The following is a 20,178-nucleotide window of genomic DNA, read 5'->3' as shown; positions in this document are numbered from 1 at the left end:
GGCCAGTTAGTTACCTTGCGGATGCTTTAAGAGACCATGAGGTTAAAGTAAAAAAATATCTGAAACGTCTTGAAGCCGCTAAATCCGATAAGAACCAAGAATAATAATGAGCAAAAAGAAAACTAATTCCTCAATCGGATTTTGATATGTAATTGAAATATTCAGCGAAATATGAAATATATTTTTTGGAGAGATTAACTATTATGGGTAATATATCTTTATTTGAATTCAGAACATTTGTTATCTCAACGGAACGGCCAGCACTATAATAAATAATTTTAATCTCTTGATAGATCTATTTATTATGGTGTAATAGAAAGAATTTAACTTATTTTATATTTATTGTTTTATTAATGCTTGCAGTATGTTGCATGTTACATTTTTGCCAGTATCCTTAAAAACCTTCTTTTATTTTATTGTCATGTTTTGAGGAATTTTTAAAGAATATTTATAAAAAAAATCTTGATAAACAATTATTTTTGAAATGTATATTTTGGACTTTGTAAATAAATTTCTCAGTTTATGTTAAATAAATTTAATGTATTGACTTTTTACAAAGTAAGACCCAAACAAATGTAATGTTAATGCAGTTTAGGACAAAATGATACGGTGGTGTCAATGCAGCGATGAAATTTTGATTACTTAATTCCAATTAATATACGTACATTTATTATAAATATTATAGTAAAGCGTTTAAATACATTTTTTTACGAACTATGTAGATGTGTACGTGAGCTTTAACAGGTATCGAAACATTATTGACTTCTAATTTTTTATTTTCGTTTAGTGCATAAAAACAAAAACGAATAAAAATACTTGAAGAAAAAGTTTTTATTCAAATTCGACATTACTTTTTATCCCACGCCAAATCGAATATCGAATAGTTTAAAATTCACTTTGATTTTGAAAAATTCATAAATAATCGAATGTACTATGCAATATTCATAATCGTAAAATAACGATAATAAAATATGAATACGCATTTATATGTGCTTGCAATGGCAAAGAGAGAGAGAGAAATAAAGAGAAAGAAAGAGAATGTTAACTGGGGAATACGAGTTAATTAATTCAATTGCGTATAGTATGAAATCAATGGACGCAACGGACTATAGCGTACTCATTCGTGTTTTGATGATATTCCATGTACGATATTTACTCATTCGAAACGTTAGATATAATTCAATTTATTTGTATGTAATTTTTAATAAAAATACGCGAAAAACGCGTATTACGTGCACAGAGTAAATAAAAAAATAGATTAGATTACAAAAGAAAATAGTGTGAGTAACTGGAGTATATTCGTAGATTTATGACGATTGTTTAATAGGTCAGTGTTTTTGAAAAAATTTTGTAATCAATGTTTTAAATAAATGGTCAATATTTATAATAAAATATAAATATGTAATGTATAAGTTGTCGCTTTGCTACAATTAATATTTCGTTTTTTTTATTCTTCCTTTTTACGGGTTCGAATCACTTTTCTAATAATACTTTCTCACACTTATTCAATACAATCAAAGATCGTGTCTTTTTATCGCCTCTTTGGAGTCAACAGCACACGGTTTTTTGTCTTTTGTTTTTCCGGATGGGTTACCCCATTCATGTTACTAACCGTGCTCGTATTGCTTGATTATAGTGATCGAATGAGAATTAGTAATCTGATAATGTGTGTGTGGCTAGGCCATTAACTTATACCAATTAATATAAATAGTGTTAATATTTTAAATATATAGTATAAAAGATGTTAAAGATATTGATCAAATAAATAAAAATGTAGATGTGTATAATAAAATAAATTTTAAATATAAAGCAGATAGTAATATAATACAATAAATACAAATTTCTAACATTTCGATTATTATGACGAATAACACAGCAAAAGAGAAGAGTAAAACTTTTTACAGGTGTAATATTACGTTATTAGAAAATCAATTATATAATAATAACCATTGAAATAGGATATTCATCGAGAAAGTTGAACAAAACGATAGAGAAATGGCTGATGTTACAATTTCAAACAAATATCGGGGAATTTAAACTTAATCCTCTTTGAGAAATAATCATCTTTAGTTTGTAACTAACAATTATAACTCTTGTTAAAAAATTTGCCTTTTCTCAAAAGACACACACACACGCGCACAAAAATACACTGACAAGAAATGAGTATATTGTACCAATGTACTAAAATGTTATTCGTTAATATTCATTTTGATATTTGATTTTAAATAAAATTAATCAAATTTTCATTTAACACTCTCTTTAAATCTAATCATAATATTTTCAGGAACTCTGTCACTATCAGGGTAGCGTACGTGATGTTCCTGGATCATGGGTAGCCTTGTCCACTTGTAATGGCTTACATGGTGTCATCTTCGACGGTGAAAATCTTCATCATATTCAACCAGAAAAAGATACCTTGGACTCTAAACATTATCTCTATAAACAAGATGACCTCGTTGCGAATAAGACTTGTGGTAAATTGTACATTCTACAATATTATAGTCCTAGTTTCTCTGTGATAATGATTGAAAACGGTTAGAAATGTAATTCTCTATCACTTCAACCTGCAGTACTAATGATGTCAACACACATTTGTTATTTTGTGTTCGCGTAAAAATATTTATACAAAGTTTTGTTTATTTTTATTAATATTCATCAAACCAGTCTATATTTGTGTTCATTTCGTTCTCACCGATGTTGTTGATCTATTAATAAAATTTATAGAGATTAGTTGTAATTTATTATAGATAGAATAATTAATTATGTTGAATTAACATATTACTCTACCTAAGAACGAAACTGTAGTTGATATTCAAAATCATATCAAATAATAATAATCGACCTACTAGCTCTGACGATAACGCATTGCCTCGTAAAGCCAGACTTGCATTTCCGTTAGAAAGTTTCCGTTCATCGTTGCCCGAAGCTAATTAAACGGCATAACTTTAAAGAGAAAAATAGAAACAGATATATAGACGGACAGACAGAAAGAAAGAGAGAGAGAGAGAGAGAAAGAAAGACGGGTTAAAAGAACGAAAACTACTGGATTGATTGATTGATTGATTGATTGGTAAATTAAAAAAAAATAAAAACAAAAAAATACAGACAGACAAATAGAGGTAGATTAGTTTAAAAAAAGGGTAGATATATATATGTAGATATATATATAAAAGGAATAGATAGAAAATAAATCGATCGTTGAAAAATTAATCATTGAAAAATCGACGAACAAATAAATAAAATAAAATGAAGAATAATTGATAGTTAATTACTTATATTTTTGTAGATAGACGCGAATAAATAAAAAGACAAAAGTAAAGTTTATAAAATTATAAGTACAGATAAAAATGTTACGAACAATATAAACAAATAAGCTGAGGAAAGAAAAATAGAAAAAGAAGGATTAAAAAAAACAATAGAAAATAACGGATAAAGAGATGACGAAGTGATTAATAATATTTTTCTATAATAAATTGTATTTTTTTATTTAAGGAAAAAGAAACGAACAGATTACTTCGACTCATTTAATTTTTAAATTCTTTTAATGTTTTATTTTCAATATTTTCAAAATTATTATTTGTCTGAAGGGAAATTTAAATGACAAAGATATTACTTCTACCAAGCTACTATATTATAAAAAGTACATCAAATTGTAAAATAAATAGTTATCTTTGCTTTATGTCATGCGTATAATATAGATGAACAAATTATTCATACGTTTAACAAGCAAACTTCGAAATACATTAAACGGATAAACTAAAGATAAATTATTAAAAAGACATAACTCTTATTAATAATTTCTACTTCTATGTGAGAAAGATACAAGAGTAAAAACAAGAACAAGAGAAGAAAATGAAAAAAAAAAGTAAATACAGATAATCGAACAAAAAAAACCATATTAACTCTTATAATAATAATTTCTATTTATATGTGAGAGAAAAAACACAATATCAAAAAAAGGGGCAAAAAAAGAATTCAAAAGGACGAATAAATTGCTACAGATAGAAAAACATATAATTCTTACATAATAATTTCTATTTATACATCATTGAATCCTTGAACAGCTTTATTGTCAAGGTAGAATAATAATCGATCGTTTGAACTTCTTTCAACTTAAGAAGAAGAATTACACGACTCCCTTAGGAGCACCATATTCCTCTAGAAACGGTGTCCTTGCAAGATCCACACGATGCACGCTCCTTTTGTGGACAGAAGAAGCGTGCTTGGAAACGACAAGAAATACTGGTTTCTCCTTAACTGTTTTAACGAATGTGGGAGCAAGATTTTGTCCTGATCGTTTAGCTCTAGCTCTTTGTCCTTAAACTCCTAGGAAAAATTTCTCGAGGATCGCATCCTTGGAAAATAACTTTTTATTTATTTACTTTTTTTTGCTTATTTTTATCTTTTATTTCAACCCCATTTCGTTGCAGGCTATGAAGGAACACCGCACAACGTTCTGGACAGTCACCGTAGTGAAGCTAAAAGGTTGTTAAGGGTAAGTAATGACGATTGTTTAAGAAACTGCTTCAGTTTTATATTTCTTGTTATAAAATCTGATTCATAATTGAATTATCTAAATTCCCTTCTGACTTGAAGTCGTATTCCAATATAATATAATATTAGATAATATAATATAATATAATATAAGAGGTTATAAATACGTCCTTTTTCTTCTAATATTTAAATGATCGAAGGATTTGTCAGATTATTCCGAGGATTTAAGAAACTAGAACGTCTTAATGATCATTAATTATTTTCACGTTTGCAGCATAAAAGAGCAGCCGAATCGATCAGGGGTCCTTACAATGCTAACAGACAATCGCGTTACATCGAGCTGGTTTTAGTAATCGATAAGAAAGGATATATAGCACATGATGAGAAATTGAACAAGGTTTACCATCACTGCAAAAATATCGCCAATATCGTTAATGCTGTTAGTATATATTTTTATCTTATATTTATGCATTTACGGTAGATTATATTTAAATGGATTGCGATCGAATCACGACATAGATTAAATATCAATAAAAAATATTAGTTACACTTCTTAAACAACTAGAAATAGTTTGCAATATTTTGATTAAATTTGATATTCATGGATGCTATTGAGTACGATATGTTCAATAAAATGTTTTTTGATCGATGTTTAAAATAAATATCTAGTTAGTATTTATAATAAGGATATCAATAACCGTAATGTAATCCAACACCGTATCATAAGTATTGATTATTTATTTAAAATACTTGCTATTTAATACGTTCCCTGTCATGTGTATCGTTTTCGGTACATCAAACAGACATTGTTTATTTGAATTTAAAAAAAACGTATAGAAATAAACGTGAAAAATAAATCAGCAATGTGTTAAAAGTCAAGGTAAAAATCATGATTGTCGTGATTTTTATAGCGATTTTTATTATTATTATAATTCGAATAAAACGATTGGATGTTTGTTTGTAGCTTTTTATGCCACTTAATATATTCGTCGCATTGGTGGGCGTTCAAGTGTGGACTGATGCCGATGAAATAGCTCTCTCTCCAAACGGTGACAACACGCTTTCGAATTTTTTACGATATCGTAGAGAAAAATTAGTACATGATATGCCCAACGACAATGCTCAATTATTAACGTGAGTATAAGAAAAAATATATATCATAAGTTTATATAACCCGCTCATCCCCAAAAATAGTTTGGAAAATTAATTATTCGTAAAATCGATGAATAAAGTTATATTTTTTACTAATTAACAATTAATGCATGCACATTTAGAATATTTTCATCGAATGTTATGCGAATTCATTTCATAGAAGATACGCATTCAATTCATTTATTAATTAATTCGTAAGAATTTTGACGATTTGTATTTTACGATCGCAGGCGAATACGATTCGAAGGTGGAGTAGTTGGAAAAGCATTGAAAGGACCGATATGTACTTACGAATTTTCTGGTGGTGTCTCTTTCGATCACTCGAATGTAGTAGGCTTGGTAGCCGCCACAGTAGCCCATGAAATGGGCCATAACTTTGGTATGGAACATGATACTGCTGATTGCGAATGCCCAGAAGACAAGTAAGTGACGTTGTAAGTTGATACCAAGGGTGGGCAATTTCTTCGATAATAAAAGCCGTGTCAAATATTTTTCATACATTTTTAAATATTCAATGATTGCCCACCGTTAGTCTAAAAATCTTTAGCTTACAACTAGTGTAATCTAATCGAATGATTCAAATACATGCAGGCGTATTTTTTTTTATTAAAGATGTATTATGGCACCATCGAGTGGATCTTTTGGTCCGTCACATTGGTCAACTTGTTCCTTGGAACATTTAGCATTAGCTTTTGAACATGGTATGGATTATTGCTTAAGAAATAAACCTCAAAAGCTTTTTGACAGTCCTATATGTGGTAATGGATTTGTTGAACCTGGTGAACAATGCGACTGCGGTCTCGAAGAGAAATGTGACAATCCTTGCTGCGACGCCACTACTTGCATGCTCTATAAAAATGCGAGTTGTGCGACTGGAGAATGTTGTGACCTAAAAACATGTCGACCTAAATCGGCTGGCACAGAATGTCGAAGCGCCGAACATGAATGCGATTTACCCGAGTATTGTACTGGTCAGAGCGAATATTGTCCCGTGGATGTCTTCAAGATGGATGGCGAATCTTGTAGCATGGGAAAGGCATTCTGTTATCAAGGCTCTTGTAGAACTCACAATGATCAATGTAAATTACTTTGGGGTCCTACAGGTGCTTCCTCAGATGCTCAATGCTACGATATGAATAACAAAGGCTCTAAACTTGGTAACTGTGGTTATAACAGGATAGAATCTAGTTACGTTAAATGTAGTGATCAGTAAGTTTATTTCTACTACAATTACTGATTGTACTCGCTCGTTTACATTGATTTTTATTCACGCCAATTAAATCGAATCTCTAATATTGTAGAAATTTATTATGCGGAATGTTACATTGCAAGCATTTGAACGAAAGATTGGAATTTGGTATGGAATCAGTAGCGATACTAAGTCATTCTTTTATTAATAATGGTGGAAAGATAATACCTTGTCGTTCGGCAATCGTTGACTTAGGATTAAATCAAGTTGATCCAGGTTTAGCACCCGATGGGGCTAAATGTGCACCTGAGAAAGTAAGACATTCCCCCATATATCTATGATATATGCGTTATTAACATAGTTTAAACAGTTTTATTTTGATTGCCATTACTTTTCTATCCATTCCAGATGTGTGTTAATCAAAAATGTATGCCAATCGCTGACCTTCGAGCGTCCGTGTCTGGTGGTAAAGCGTGTCCTAATAATTGTAGCGGTAATGGAGTGTGTAATAGTCTAGGTCATTGCCATTGTAATCGTGGATTTAGACCACCTGATTGCACTCAACCAGGCGTAGGTGGTTCCGAGGATAGTGGACCAGCCGAGGATCCTAATGGTGGTAAATTAATACATCACCAATATCTATTCGTTTATTATCATTTAACAGGGTATATATAATTGTATTTCTTATTTATTCATTTCAGCGAGAAACGATTTCATTATAGCCATTTACATCATCTTCTTGGGCGTGGTACCGATGTGTGCTCTCATATCGATAGGATATTGGTACCTGAAAAATTGCGGTCAACATTGGAAAAAGGGTGCATTATCTACGTACGTATTTAGTGTCGACCGTTTAAAACCGAAACGTAAGCCGCATGCTTTTGCATCACGCGAATTTAGAGTGCCACAATTAAATTGCACCGCTGGTAAGGAGATCTACGAAAAAACTATTAGTTTCTTTACGACCAGGCAACGTGATTCGGAAGATTCGAAAAGAATTTTCATTATTAGCAACACAAATTTTCCCTCCAAAGAGAAACTTCAAATAACGAAAACAGATTTGATATCGACTACAAATCCGGATGCCATTAATTCTAGCGATAAAATTGATTTTGTCAAAAACTCGATAGCTCCTTGCAAAGTTGAAATTGTTAATAGAAAAAGTGATTGTATGGTTGATAAACCGTTGATTACGATCAATTTGAGAACTCAATCTCAGGGAAAGAAAAATCATACTCCGGTACGTTCGAATCAAATGGGCTCAAAAATTGCCGATCGTATTCAACAATTGCAAAAGAGACAATCGAGAAATATTAAAAATTTGACTGTTCAAACGGATTTGAAATTAAACAGTTTGAAAGATAATTCGAGCGCAACCACGAACGATGACGATGACAATATTACACCGAATTCGAGTGGTATTATGTTGCCTGAGAGAAAAGATGCTTTCAAAAAATCGCCAGCTCCTTTTTATAATAAAAAACCGCCACCTCCTCCAGCACCAGCCCAAAGTCTTAAACCAAAGGTCTGAACGTCCGTTTTACACATTTATCTTACGTACATAAATATTTCTAATGCATATACGTATACGTGATCTGATTTTTGACAATGTCAGCAAAATATGTTTGGGTTATATATAGCGTAGTAATTATTATTACTCGGCTTAATTTTACTTAATATTAAATATTATACATATATACATGTAATAATAATATTTAAAAGATTGATCGTTTGAAGTGGCTGTAAGACAAGATTTTGTTTTTTTGCAAAAGATAGCATTTGATATTTGCTTGTTTTTTGTACTTTTTCGTTTTTGTTTCTTTTTTTTTGTGTCCTTTGGAAAACAAGTTTTGCTTTAGTGCAAAAGTCACAGACAATTCTAATCTCGGGCTGTGATCTTCGCATTACAAGACATGGTGATGGTGAATATAGAATTTTTTAATTTATATAATACATATAATATATGATGCCAAAATATATACAGAGTGTATATATTTTGTAACTGACAGTACAAACGAGCACAGGATGATTTTACATAAAAAAAACTAAGCCGAAAATGTAGAATCAAATCTTTTTTTTATAAGACTTCGATTTAGAAAAAAAGAAGTTTGAAAATTTGTCAAGTACTCGTGCATTTGATTGTACTTGCAACTCTCGAAATTAAAAACATGCCCAAAATACTCTCCAAAATATTCAAAAGTAAGATAATGAAATTCATCGAACTGAAACGAATTTAAATGTACGCGTATTTGAGAAATTTTTGAGCTTATTTTTCTTCAAAACAAATCCTTATATGAATTGATTTTATTTTACATAGACGACTATATCAATTTTTCATGTAGAATTACCTCCGAATCGCTTGTACCACCAGTTACAGGACACCATGTATATTAAATTAATTTCATTTGAATTAATTGTGCGTATGATCATAATATTTTAATAGTTATAATAAAATACTATAATATAAACGTACTTACGAATTATATTCACAAACTGAGATAGATTTAAATATTTACATCGAATGATTTATTTGATTACAGTATTTTAGCAAATATAATCGAACATTATTGGCTGACATATAGTTTTCATTTATATCGTCATATTTTTTAATTCATCAAACTCTATTTTTAATTAAATCAGAAATTTTGTTGTTTAAATGCGATCTGTATTTTTTCTCGTATTAATTTTATTTATTTTATTAATTTAATGAAATTTCAATGGAAAAGTTAATGAGATTAATATTGTTTATTTTGCTATTAATTAATATATAAATAACAGTATTAAAGTAACAAGTATTTTTTCATTTATTTCGAAAATGTTTGTCGTTCCTAAAATTATTGTGAGAAATTTAGGTGTAATGTATTTTCTTTCTCGTGAAAACAAAGCAAAATTTATTGTAATCTCTTTTTTTTCTGTAATAGGATCAACTTCATTTTTTTGAGTTGCGTAATTATAAAATTATATTTGTTAATAACGACGCATTGCGATCAATAAAGATTATTTTTTATCTATATTTGAGGGGGGGAGGGAAGTATGGAATATTTTAGAAAATTAATTCGAATTTAATTTTACGCTCGATCGATTAAACGTAATTTTTAGTGTATAGTATTTTGTGGCGTTATTATTAAAAATTTAGCGAGATTATTACGTAGGAAGCATGCGTGAATATTTATGTGACCGCATGGGCATGTTTGAATCTCTCTCTGTCTCTCAGTAGCTTTGCATATTACGATGATTTAACATATCACGATAAATCAATAATAGCCTTAAGATAAATAGCGTTTAAAAGCCTTCACACGTATTGGCTTGATCAATAAATTATGTCGGAATTTTCAGTCATTTATATTTCAATAAATAATACTACGCTTATTTTATTATAAAAATTTTTAATACGGATCTAGATACTTGTCATTAAGCTGAATATTATTTTGGAAAACTAATATTTTATATTTGAATAAAAACATAATATATTTCAATAAAATTAAATCTAATATCTTAGAGTATTATTTTTAAATGAAAACATTTTTACTATTTTATTAAATATAGAAATTTATTCGATGCCTCGAATATAAATACTAAATTTGTTTTTAAAAATTGACTTATATCTAAATAGAATTAAATTTAATCCTCTCGTTACGGCATCCTTTAGTAGGAATATTGTTCCATATAAATTCGCTCGTACATGAGTATCGTCGCATGGTATATGGGTCGGTCGGCCTTTGCATGAACGGAACTTTCATTATTAAAAATATTTTGATATTTTATATCTAAACAAACCACACTAGTACATATGTTATATTGAAAATTCCAACATTTCTTGTTGATCAAGTCAAATGATTAAAATAAAAGTCCTTTGAAATATTAGCGACAAAATGAAATCACGTTTTTATTAATCTCCCTTCGAAAATAAATAATGAAATAATATTTCATAGGACTAGCTTATAACATTTAGCTAAAAAAGTCTATTTTAAAATAATCGATCAAATGATGAAAAGAAAAAGGGAGAGAATCTAAATCAATCGATGATCAATTAATTATCGTCGAGATATGTAACTTATACTCGTGCCTTAAGTACTCTTTCGATAATCGATAAAATGTTATTTAATGGAAAGTAGTTTAATGTACGATCAACAAAATTAATAAAATTTTCGTACTTTTCGTCCGACGTATTTGTACGACTACAATATTTAGAAAAACAAAAAAAACAAAATGGTTTCCTTCTTCCACCGCTTGCTACTAACACTCTAATCTTTTACTAACATTTTCCTGCATTATAATTTTGTATAGTTGTCGCATGCGATTAAATAGAAAGAACAAAAATTCTTAAAATCGATGCGAAAAAATTCTCTGTTACGAGGAACGAGCTGCTTCTTGACGTCTTGTGCACACTGTTATTTTTTTTTATTCTGGTATGCATGCTTTTTCTTATGGCATAGTGTTCGTCCGTGACGTTCGTTTATATATATTTTAAAATATACATAATAAATGTTATACGAATAAAACAGTTTTTGTTATAAGTTTTTCACTTGCTAGTTTATCTTAAATGATTTGTGCAGTATTCATTTTAAAATAAATAAATAAATAAATATAAAAAATAATTACCCTTATTATATATATACAAAAAGGATTTAAAAAATATAAAAGATCTATTTATTTCTAAATCGAACAAAAGGGACGATCTAATAAAAACAAAAATTAAATAAAAGAAAACGAATACACTGGTTATTACGCTTGTTATCCCAATATTCCTAAACGCTTAAAAATTTGCTTAAAAATTTCAGGAACAATCGGTGCCACAATGGAATGTCGATAAAAACGATCGACCGTTCTAGCCCTATACCACGTAACATCGAAACGATTGACTGCAGTCTAACTCAGGATCCAGCCTGTGCTAGTCTTCTGCCTAAAACAGAGGTCGATGCGCGTTACAACAACAACTTCTTTGGCCAATTTAAAGGGTTCACGATAACGCCTATTCAGAATCATTCGAAATTATCTGAACCAACGATATCAGCACCACCACTGCCTAGCGTTCCTACCGTAGCAATAAAGACGAATCTAAAGGCTAATCAAAAAACAAATACTATACGAAATCAATCATTGGCTGAATCATCGCAAACATTTGAAGATAATAATACTACTGCAGCAGCTCCAAAATTACCACCTATGAATCCAGGTTCTACGGCACGTCCATTAATAAGTAGTCCTGTTTTAGCAACAACAACTTGTACGTCCGTAGAATTGGTACCATCTAAAGTACCAACTAGACCAGCTCCTGATATACCAACGAGAACTGCTCCCCCGCCACCTGTTCTCTTTGCTATACCTAAACCTCAGAGACCCAATAGTACTCCCTTGACAAATTTGGTTGTTGAAGCTGAACAGAAAAAACTAGAAAAAGGTAGTGCACTGAATAGATTGGCATCTATGTTACGATCGAGTTCAAGTGTTACGAGATCAAACTCTCAATCTTCTCAAAAGGATGAAAAAAATATGAATTCTTTGACAAGGAATCAACATCTTAAGGCTAATAAGATGATAGATAAAGAGATATTAAGGAACCTGGAAATATCAAATCCTATACCACAAAAGGAGATTGAAATCCCAACACCGGTGATTCCAGTTGCCTCGGTCAATGAACTCAGTAGCCTCGAAGCTGAAAAAAAGAACGTTGTCATGCGAGCTCAATCGATGAGAGACACCAAAGTAACATCCAGACCAGCGATACATACGTTTGGTTCTATGCGTCAAGCTGCACCAACCGTTAAAAGACCAACCAGCATTCCAGCGAGTATCAGACCAACCTCGCCACCTCCTGGGCCACCTACTGCCGTTGTTACATCTGAAAAAGAGACGAGTAATGATATCAAGATACCTGGCTTACCTGGTTATCAAAATCCACCAGTTAAAACTCAACAACAAGTTCAACCAGCCAAACAACTCGAGGATGTGTACGACGATTGCATGAATTTAGTTTCTGCGCCATCTTTGACCAAGATAATGGAGGAATCGCCATCGAACGATAATATTTATGCGGTTATCGAAGAATCAATCCCAGAGAAGACCAAGAAGAACGTCGAAGTACAACAGAAGGATGCAGACAACGAATATAAATCACCAAAACGTGTTCAAGCTACACCAAATTTGTCCAGCGGCAGCGGTAACGGCGGTGGTGGTGGTAGCGGTGGCGGTTGCGGCGGCGGCGGTGGAGGCAGCGGTTTGGAATCGATGGGCCTTTTATCAGAGATCGTATCAGAAATTTCTAATAGAAATTTCGATTCTATATACTCGACTTCGACGTTGGCACGAAAGAAAAAAGAAAAGGATGAAATTGCTAAGGCCAGCGAAAATTTAGGATCCAATAGTTCCCTCGGTGGTTACATGAATTCAAATCACTACAAATCACCGGGTAGTGTTTATTCCAATTCCGCATCCGGTTGCAAATTTAATTCCTCAAGTTCGACGACTAGTTCTGGTTATCTTAATCCTTGTGCATTAAATGTACCACAGTCAGTTAAGGAACGTTTAACGAAAGATACTTCGAAGGATAAAAACACTTGCGAGATTTCACCTTTGTTACCAGGAAATTCTCGTAACAGTAACGTCAATGAAGAAATGTCGAAAGAACTTGGTCTAGGCACGATTCAAAAGCCATTTGTTAATATTACCGCAGATCGGTCTTCTTTGATCTTATCGACAAACAACAGACTAAATGATAAAAAAGAGGATGGAAAGAGTGCAATGAGTAAGCCATTGCAATTAAGTAGAACTAAGACACCACCGAGTCTTACTAATAAAGCTTACACATCAATGAGAACAACAACTAAACAAAATTCCGAAATTAGTACGAAATCACCTGTACAATCACCCGATGGTGGTAACAATATTACAACTACTACTATCAAAAATACTTTAGATAAAAATACTAAAGCGAGACAGGTGCCAATTCAAAATAAATCTAATGGCAATATTAATAAACAGAATAATAGCATAGATAAATTAGATTCAAATAATACAAGTGTTAATGGATCATCCGTAAAAAGTGTGCCTTCTAGTACTAACAATAAGGATGATTCCAATAAATTAAATAGTCCTGATTTAGTCTCGAGTTGTTCTAATTCGAATCAAAATAGTACGAAATCACCGGATGTATTAGGTAATAATCATAAATTAAATGTAGTACCTAAAACGCAAACACAGAAATCATTAACGTTATCAAGAGCTACAAAAGCGCCAGCAATGCCGATGAAACCATTAAGTATCGTATCAAAGGCTGCCAGCTTAACGGAGAAAAAAAAATCTCCGTCGGGTAACGTTAACATTATAAAATCTTTTTCTTCATCCACGACTAGGGATAATACACTGAATAATAAAATATCGCCAAGTTCGAATAAAAATCCATCGAAAACGAGTGATGCGAAAACAACAATAGATTCTACGATCAATCCCGTTCAAAAAGCTGCCAATAGCAAATCGAACGTAGCATCGTTACAACAAAGATTTGAGACTAATAAAACTTCCCATGCTAATTCAACCAGAGCTTTGGCAAATGTCAATAAGAAAGCTCTTGGCAAAGTGTCCGACGTTACCACTATAAAAAAATAATTTCATTTATTATAATAATAATATATATTATTTCGTTCAACGATATCGTGGTTATACGACGAAAATACTAACTTTTTTCTTCGTTACGTTAAATTCTAGTCCATCAACAAACGATTAACATTGACACGATTTAGCGATACGCGTGCGATATAACTATGAAAGATTGTATCTTTTCTGATCAATGTATACGTACGTACATGTACCGGATATCCCAAAAGTCATGGATTCTAATTAAAAGAGATTCAATAATCTGTATCGTCGAAGAAAATGATTTTGCTTTATTCGCGTTAAAACATATAAATAATTTTTTACAAACGCGTGTAACTTGAAAACGTTCGAGAAATCAATGGGATGACTTTTTGGAAATGATCTAAACTTCACTCTTACCCTCATTTATTGCTTCTTTTTGGTCGATGATCCATGACTTCTTTTGGGACACCTTGTATATAAAAATGCACATTGCAAAAGAGTACAAGAAATGATTTTGTTCCGAGGCTTTACGATATAACATGCTCGACGAACAAAAGCGTTAAGTATATTTTAACATGAGAAAGGCGTTCGATTTGAGCGCGTCTTCCGAAGTGAAGATAAATAAATAAAAATATGATATATATTAAAGTTGTAAATAATAGGATTACGTAAAAATTCTAATATTTTTTGTAGAAGTTATTATGCCATAAAGTTCGAGTGTATATATAATTGTCAGTAATTATTCTAAGGCAGTAACAATATCAATGACTCTTTCGTACGAATGCAGACGATTCATTAAATTGATAATTAATTAATTGATTATTAAAAATAAAAGAAAATACGGAAACAATCGGTTTCTTGGAAGTTGATATAACGTAAGCTATATTTTCTGCGTTCCTGGGATGCGTTGATGACGCTTCTACAAAAATTCCTGCATTTAAACAAAACACAACAACAATATAACGATAAAATATATATTCGAAATGATTCGAATTATTACAAAATGTGAAATTATTCAATTCTGTGATATATGTGTATTAAGAAAAATATTAGTCCCTAAACAAAATAAAAATGATATATCAATGATCAATTTGAAATAATTCACGAAAACAGGAGGACGTTAATTTGATTATAAATTAAACAAATATAAAAACAAAGTATAACAAAGAATATTATTTAAAAAAAAAAAAAACAAATAAGATTCAACGATAATCAATTTGAAATAATTAATTAAACGTAAATTGTACTGCAGATTACAACGGTTTGGAAAGTAGTAAGTGTAAAACACATTCGACAAATCGAGGTTGTGTATTACCAAACAACTGCTTAATTGATTAGGTTTTTCTTTTTGGTGTCGATAAAACGCTAGGGACTATGATTAAAAGAAAAACACTACTCTGTCCTAGATCGTTATGCAACAGTTAAATAGAAACAACTAACAAAATTCTATCATTTTCTATGATAATAATGTATTAAATGTGTATCGAATGAACTTGTACAATACATATACTAGAATCGGTAATATTTTTAGAACTAATATTATAAATAAACGTATATGTTTGACAGATCTATTTGAACAAAACAACGTTTATGTTTCTTCCAGCTTTTTTTTTTATTCACTTTTTCCAAAGAGAAAAGAACCGAAGTCTTAATAAATATATGAATGAATTGTAAAAACAAAATGAATCGAGAGAATTCAACTGAATAATATTTAAGCTTCTATTTAGGAATATATTTTATTTATAATACGAATTTGTGCATACTTGATCTTTTTGATCATTTAAAAAAAAATAATTTTAGGACTGATTACGAAACGTTGTTGTCGCTTTTTTATTAATTGATTGGTCATGCCTAGGATTTAAATTATATTTTACGATTAGGTAGCTCGTTTATTCATCTTCTCATGCCTGTATCGTTGTCCTTGTCGCCAAAAGAGAAAAAAAATAAAATACAAAAAAAGGGGTCAAAGCGAAAATATCAATATCATATTTTCGGTTTAATAATAATAATAATATTACGTATAACGTGATTTATAATTGTATCGATGAAAGATATATTTATTCGACTGATTCATGTATATATGTTGATAAGATGAACATAAACATAAGCAACATTTTGTACAATGTACCTTTGTGCTTGATGCGTGTTGTAACTTAAAAGTTACAATCACATCCGTATACCTGCAATTTAACCATAATTATCACATCACATCGGGCAACGTGTTTATTATCATTTCATATATGCGATTAATTGCAATATTCACCTTGCTAGCTAAGATTTTTATTAAATGGACATTATTATAAATATATTTATTTATGCATTTAACTTTAGACAAGAAACGATTTAAGTCTGATCTTTTGTATAGAATATTTCTTTTCCTTTTCTTTTTTGTTCTAATAAATTTCGGCTATTATTATTATAAACATTAATCGCCATATTACTTAATTTATTAGTTAACGCGAACAAAATACTGTTCCTACGAAATCACAATTTTCACGCATCCTTGCAGCAGAAGCAGCTTAATTTTGATATAAATATATAAATACGTATATAAATTTTCCATTATAATTATAAATATATATATATAATAACAATCATCGCTTACGCTTGGTTTTATTAAAATAAATTCATTTTGTATGCAGCTATTTTTACGAAAGACAATCACACTTGCTCGAATTTATTTGATTTAATGATGAAAAGCAGGTTTTGAAATATATATATTTAAATACAATCTTTTAATGTGTGCGTTATATTTATTAAGTTGTTAAATGCGAAAATTTGAATAATGTAAATAATTATAATATACATAATGCAACCGTGTAAGAGGATTAATTTAATGTTTAAACTTAACTTCATATTAAATTAAGTTAATTATCGATGTCGCGTGCTAAAGCGCGTGTAAAAAAACGAATAGTATTTTTAATTCAAAATTACCAATTAATTATTTACGTCACGTGTATTTAGTATAACTGATTGTATGTATGTCGAAAAACCATATATCTTAATTGGAATTTATTAAAAAAAAAAGAAAGAGAGAGAATAAAAGATAAAATTATTGAATTCTTACAAAATTCAAATCATTCAAATTTAGCTCTAAATCTTCAAATATCGATGATTTTTGATCGTCAAAACTAATTATTATACATTTCATTATAAACAAAAATTTCATAATTCTCTTTTTAGCACGTCATTGTATTTGTACAATATTATAATGATTGTTGTCATTGTAACAAGCGTTTAGCAGAATTGTCTTGCTTGTATATGTACATTTAATACCAAAGATAAATAGCTCCTACCTAATATTACATTATACAATTCAAAATAAGGACTACGACAATTACATGAATAATCATTTGTCAGCAACGTGTACATTTCTTAAGTGACAGTTATGTTAATAATAAATTCTTTATTCTAAGAATGTATTTAACTTAAATATTTTTATACATGTATGTATAAACTAACCTCAAATTATCTTCGTAACATTTAAATGCATTTCAAATATGCACAATTAAAATATAAAAAAGTAAGTATTAATTTATTGACAATAATATTATTTAATTATGAAAATTTGAATTTTGGAAATTAGTCTATACATTTTTAAATTTAGCGCACTATTTCGTGCGCATGCGCACAATCTAACAATTGTAAAGCCAGGTTAAACGTGAATGTCTCTTCTCACATAGAGAACTGTTTACTTGACCATTTAAACCATTGCATCTAAGAATCAAAGAGGGTTAGGATGTATAAAACCCTGATATGATTAACTATAAATTATAAAAAATGTTGACAAAATGGTTACCCAATTTTATTTTGGCGGTTGTCGTCAGATTTTTATTGATGAATTCTGGATATCAAAAAGTCATTAGCGAACGTGTCGAAGTGTCAACAGCTTTAAATTCTTGGAAAAGAGGTTCATTTAAATTCATATTCTATATTCCTTTATTTTTTTTAAATTTAAAAACTTTTTGTAAATGTATTAATATTTACAAACAATTGTTTTACAGTTATAAAAATGCCTTGTCTTTTTTTACTTTTTTATTTTTAACACTTATAACAATGTTTGTAGTTACCGAAGGAGTTTACCTACACAATAATGGTATAGACCCTTATTCTGGTGACTTATTCCATGAAACTCCAATTTGTCTTTACGTGTTTGATATTATACAACGACATTTCCCATGGTATATATTATGTCTCCTGTTCGTAGTCACTGATCTAATGACAGCTCTGTGCCTTGCTTACGTAGGTAATAGTTATGCTAATAGTCGGGTAAGTGTATATATCAAATTTAAAATATTTTTATACTTTTAAATAGTTTCATTAATTGGAAATGAAATCAATTTATATCATTCACTTTTATTGCAGCGTTCAAAGAAAGATGAAGATAAGACAGAAGAGGTATCGCAAGAAAAAGATAACGATACTTCTACTATGGAAAATGATGTCGCATTGTATGTCTTAATGGCCTATCTGTTTAACCCATATATAATATTAAATTGTGTAGGATTCACGACTACAGTATTTAGTAATTTGTTAAATTCGATAGCATTAGTGGCTATGGTACGACATTCCATTTTCTGGAGTTGTATTTCTATAGCTTTATTAACATTGCAAAATCTTTATCCTATATCACTGTTAGTACCAATTGCTATTTATATATGTAAGGATAAATCAAAGAAAAGTATCAAATCTACCATTTTCATTTTAATAATTACGTTTGTATCTATGTTCACGTTATTACTCGGTATTTGTTATTACATCATGAACAGTTGGTCTTTCCTTTGGAATATTTTTGGATTTATTTTGTTAGTTCCAGATTTACGTCCAAATATTGGACTTTATTGGTACTTCCTTACAGAAATGTTTGAACATTTTAGATCACTTTTCATAGCTTCATTCCAAATTAATGTTAGTTTATTGTACATAGTACCATTAGCTTTAAGATTGCGACATGAGCCAGTTCTATTGGCATTTTCTTATTTAGCCATAATGACTATATTTAAGTCCTATCCCTGTGTTGGGGATGTTGGATTTTATGTATCTTTGTTGCCATTTTGGATGCATCTCTTTCAACGTAAGCTATTAAACTTCCACTATTTTTTTTAAATGCTTATTTACTCGAATAAACCTATGGTCTTTCATTACAGATATGCAACAAGGATTCATAATCGGTTGCTTCATATTGGTTTGTACTGGTTTTGCACCAATAGTATGGCATCAATGGATTTATGCCAGATCCGCTAATGCTAACTTTTACTTCGGAGTTACTTTGGCATTCGCTGTTGCACAAATATTCCTCTTAACAGACATTCTTTTTGCAAGTGTTAAACATGAATTTGCGTCACGAAATAATATTAACAAAGATATAAGTGGAAGTAAAGCGAAGTTACTTTTAGAGTAACTTTTAATTAATTACATGTTATATAATATAAATAAGTATTCTTTATCACATATTGAGTACTGCCAAAATGCATTGTTTTATAAATAAATTATTATAAAAATAATCTGCATTATTTGCAGCTTAATTTATTTATTCCTGTAAATGGTGGTTTGAGCAAGAATGGAATCTAACTTTGATTTGTTCACTTTCCGCATAGAACGAAAACACAGCTGTATTTATATTTCTTTTATATTTTCATTTTTACATTTTATTTTCTTAGACATTTCTGTAATGAGATAAATGTCCAGGTATTATAATCAACAAATTGTAAAACTAATTTACCAAGTGTCTATAGTCGGATAAAAATTATAAGGTAAAATAAAAATTA

General features: G+C 30.1%; 2 protein-coding genes across 4 annotated transcripts in view; both read left to right on the top strand.

The window, feature by feature from the left end:
* LOC122522245 overlaps positions 1-15,042 on the top strand; it is a 63,430-nt gene extending 48,388 nt beyond the window's left edge. For 2 of the 3 annotated variants that reach the window (XM_043643135.1, XM_043643138.1), the window contains exons 4-13: positions 2,285-2,474; positions 4,431-4,495; positions 4,769-4,933; positions 5,459-5,628; positions 5,877-6,068; positions 6,259-6,855; positions 6,948-7,149; positions 7,244-7,451; positions 7,537-7,666; positions 11,617-15,042. In XM_043643135.1, the coding sequence (XP_043499070.1) occupies positions 2,285-2,474; positions 4,431-4,495; positions 4,769-4,933; positions 5,459-5,628; positions 5,877-6,068; positions 6,259-6,855; positions 6,948-7,149; positions 7,244-7,451; positions 7,537-7,666; positions 11,617-14,440 (4,743 nt within the window). In that variant the 3' untranslated portion in view covers positions 14,441-15,042. The remainder of the gene's footprint in view (positions 1-2,284; positions 2,475-4,430; positions 4,496-4,768; positions 4,934-5,458; positions 5,629-5,876; positions 6,069-6,258; positions 6,856-6,947; positions 7,150-7,243; positions 7,452-7,536; positions 7,667-11,616) is intronic. The other variant, XM_043643136.1, reaches the window with a different exon arrangement.
* A 3,011-nt stretch (positions 15,043-18,053) lies between these two features.
* LOC122522244 (phosphatidylinositol glycan anchor biosynthesis class U protein) lies at positions 18,054-19,914 on the top strand. Its single transcript, XM_043643134.1, has 4 exons — positions 18,054-18,320; positions 18,477-18,679; positions 18,776-19,484; positions 19,558-19,914. Exons 1-4 carry the CDS (start codon positions 18,191-18,193, stop codon positions 19,809-19,811), a joined length of 1,296 nt encoding a protein of 431 aa, XP_043499069.1. The 5' UTR covers positions 18,054-18,190; the 3' UTR covers positions 19,812-19,914.
* The last annotated feature ends 264 nt before the right edge of the window (positions 19,915-20,178 follow it).

This window comes from Polistes fuscatus, unplaced genomic scaffold (assembly GCF_010416935.1).
Source record: "Polistes fuscatus isolate 324 unplaced genomic scaffold, CU_Pfus_HIC Scaffold5, whole genome shotgun sequence".
Taxonomy (NCBI): Eukaryota; Metazoa; Arthropoda; class Insecta; order Hymenoptera; family Vespidae; genus Polistes; species Polistes fuscatus.
Note: the sequence above shows the minus strand (reverse complement) of the source record. Positions and strands in the feature narration are given on the sequence as shown.

Excerpts from the sequence above, each read along its gene's own strand:
- LOC122522244 (XM_043643134.1), top strand. The coding sequence starts at position 18,191 with ATGTTGACAAAATGGTTACCCAATTTTATTTTGGCGGTTGTCGTCAGA. Across the intron at positions 18,680-18,775 it reads ATAGTTATGCTAATAGTCGG|CGTTCAAAGAAAGATGAAGA; the intron begins GTAAGTGTATAT and ends CTTTTATTGCAG. Across the intron at positions 19,485-19,557 it reads TTGGATGCATCTCTTTCAAC|ATATGCAACAAGGATTCATA; the intron begins GTAAGCTATTAA and ends CTTTCATTACAG.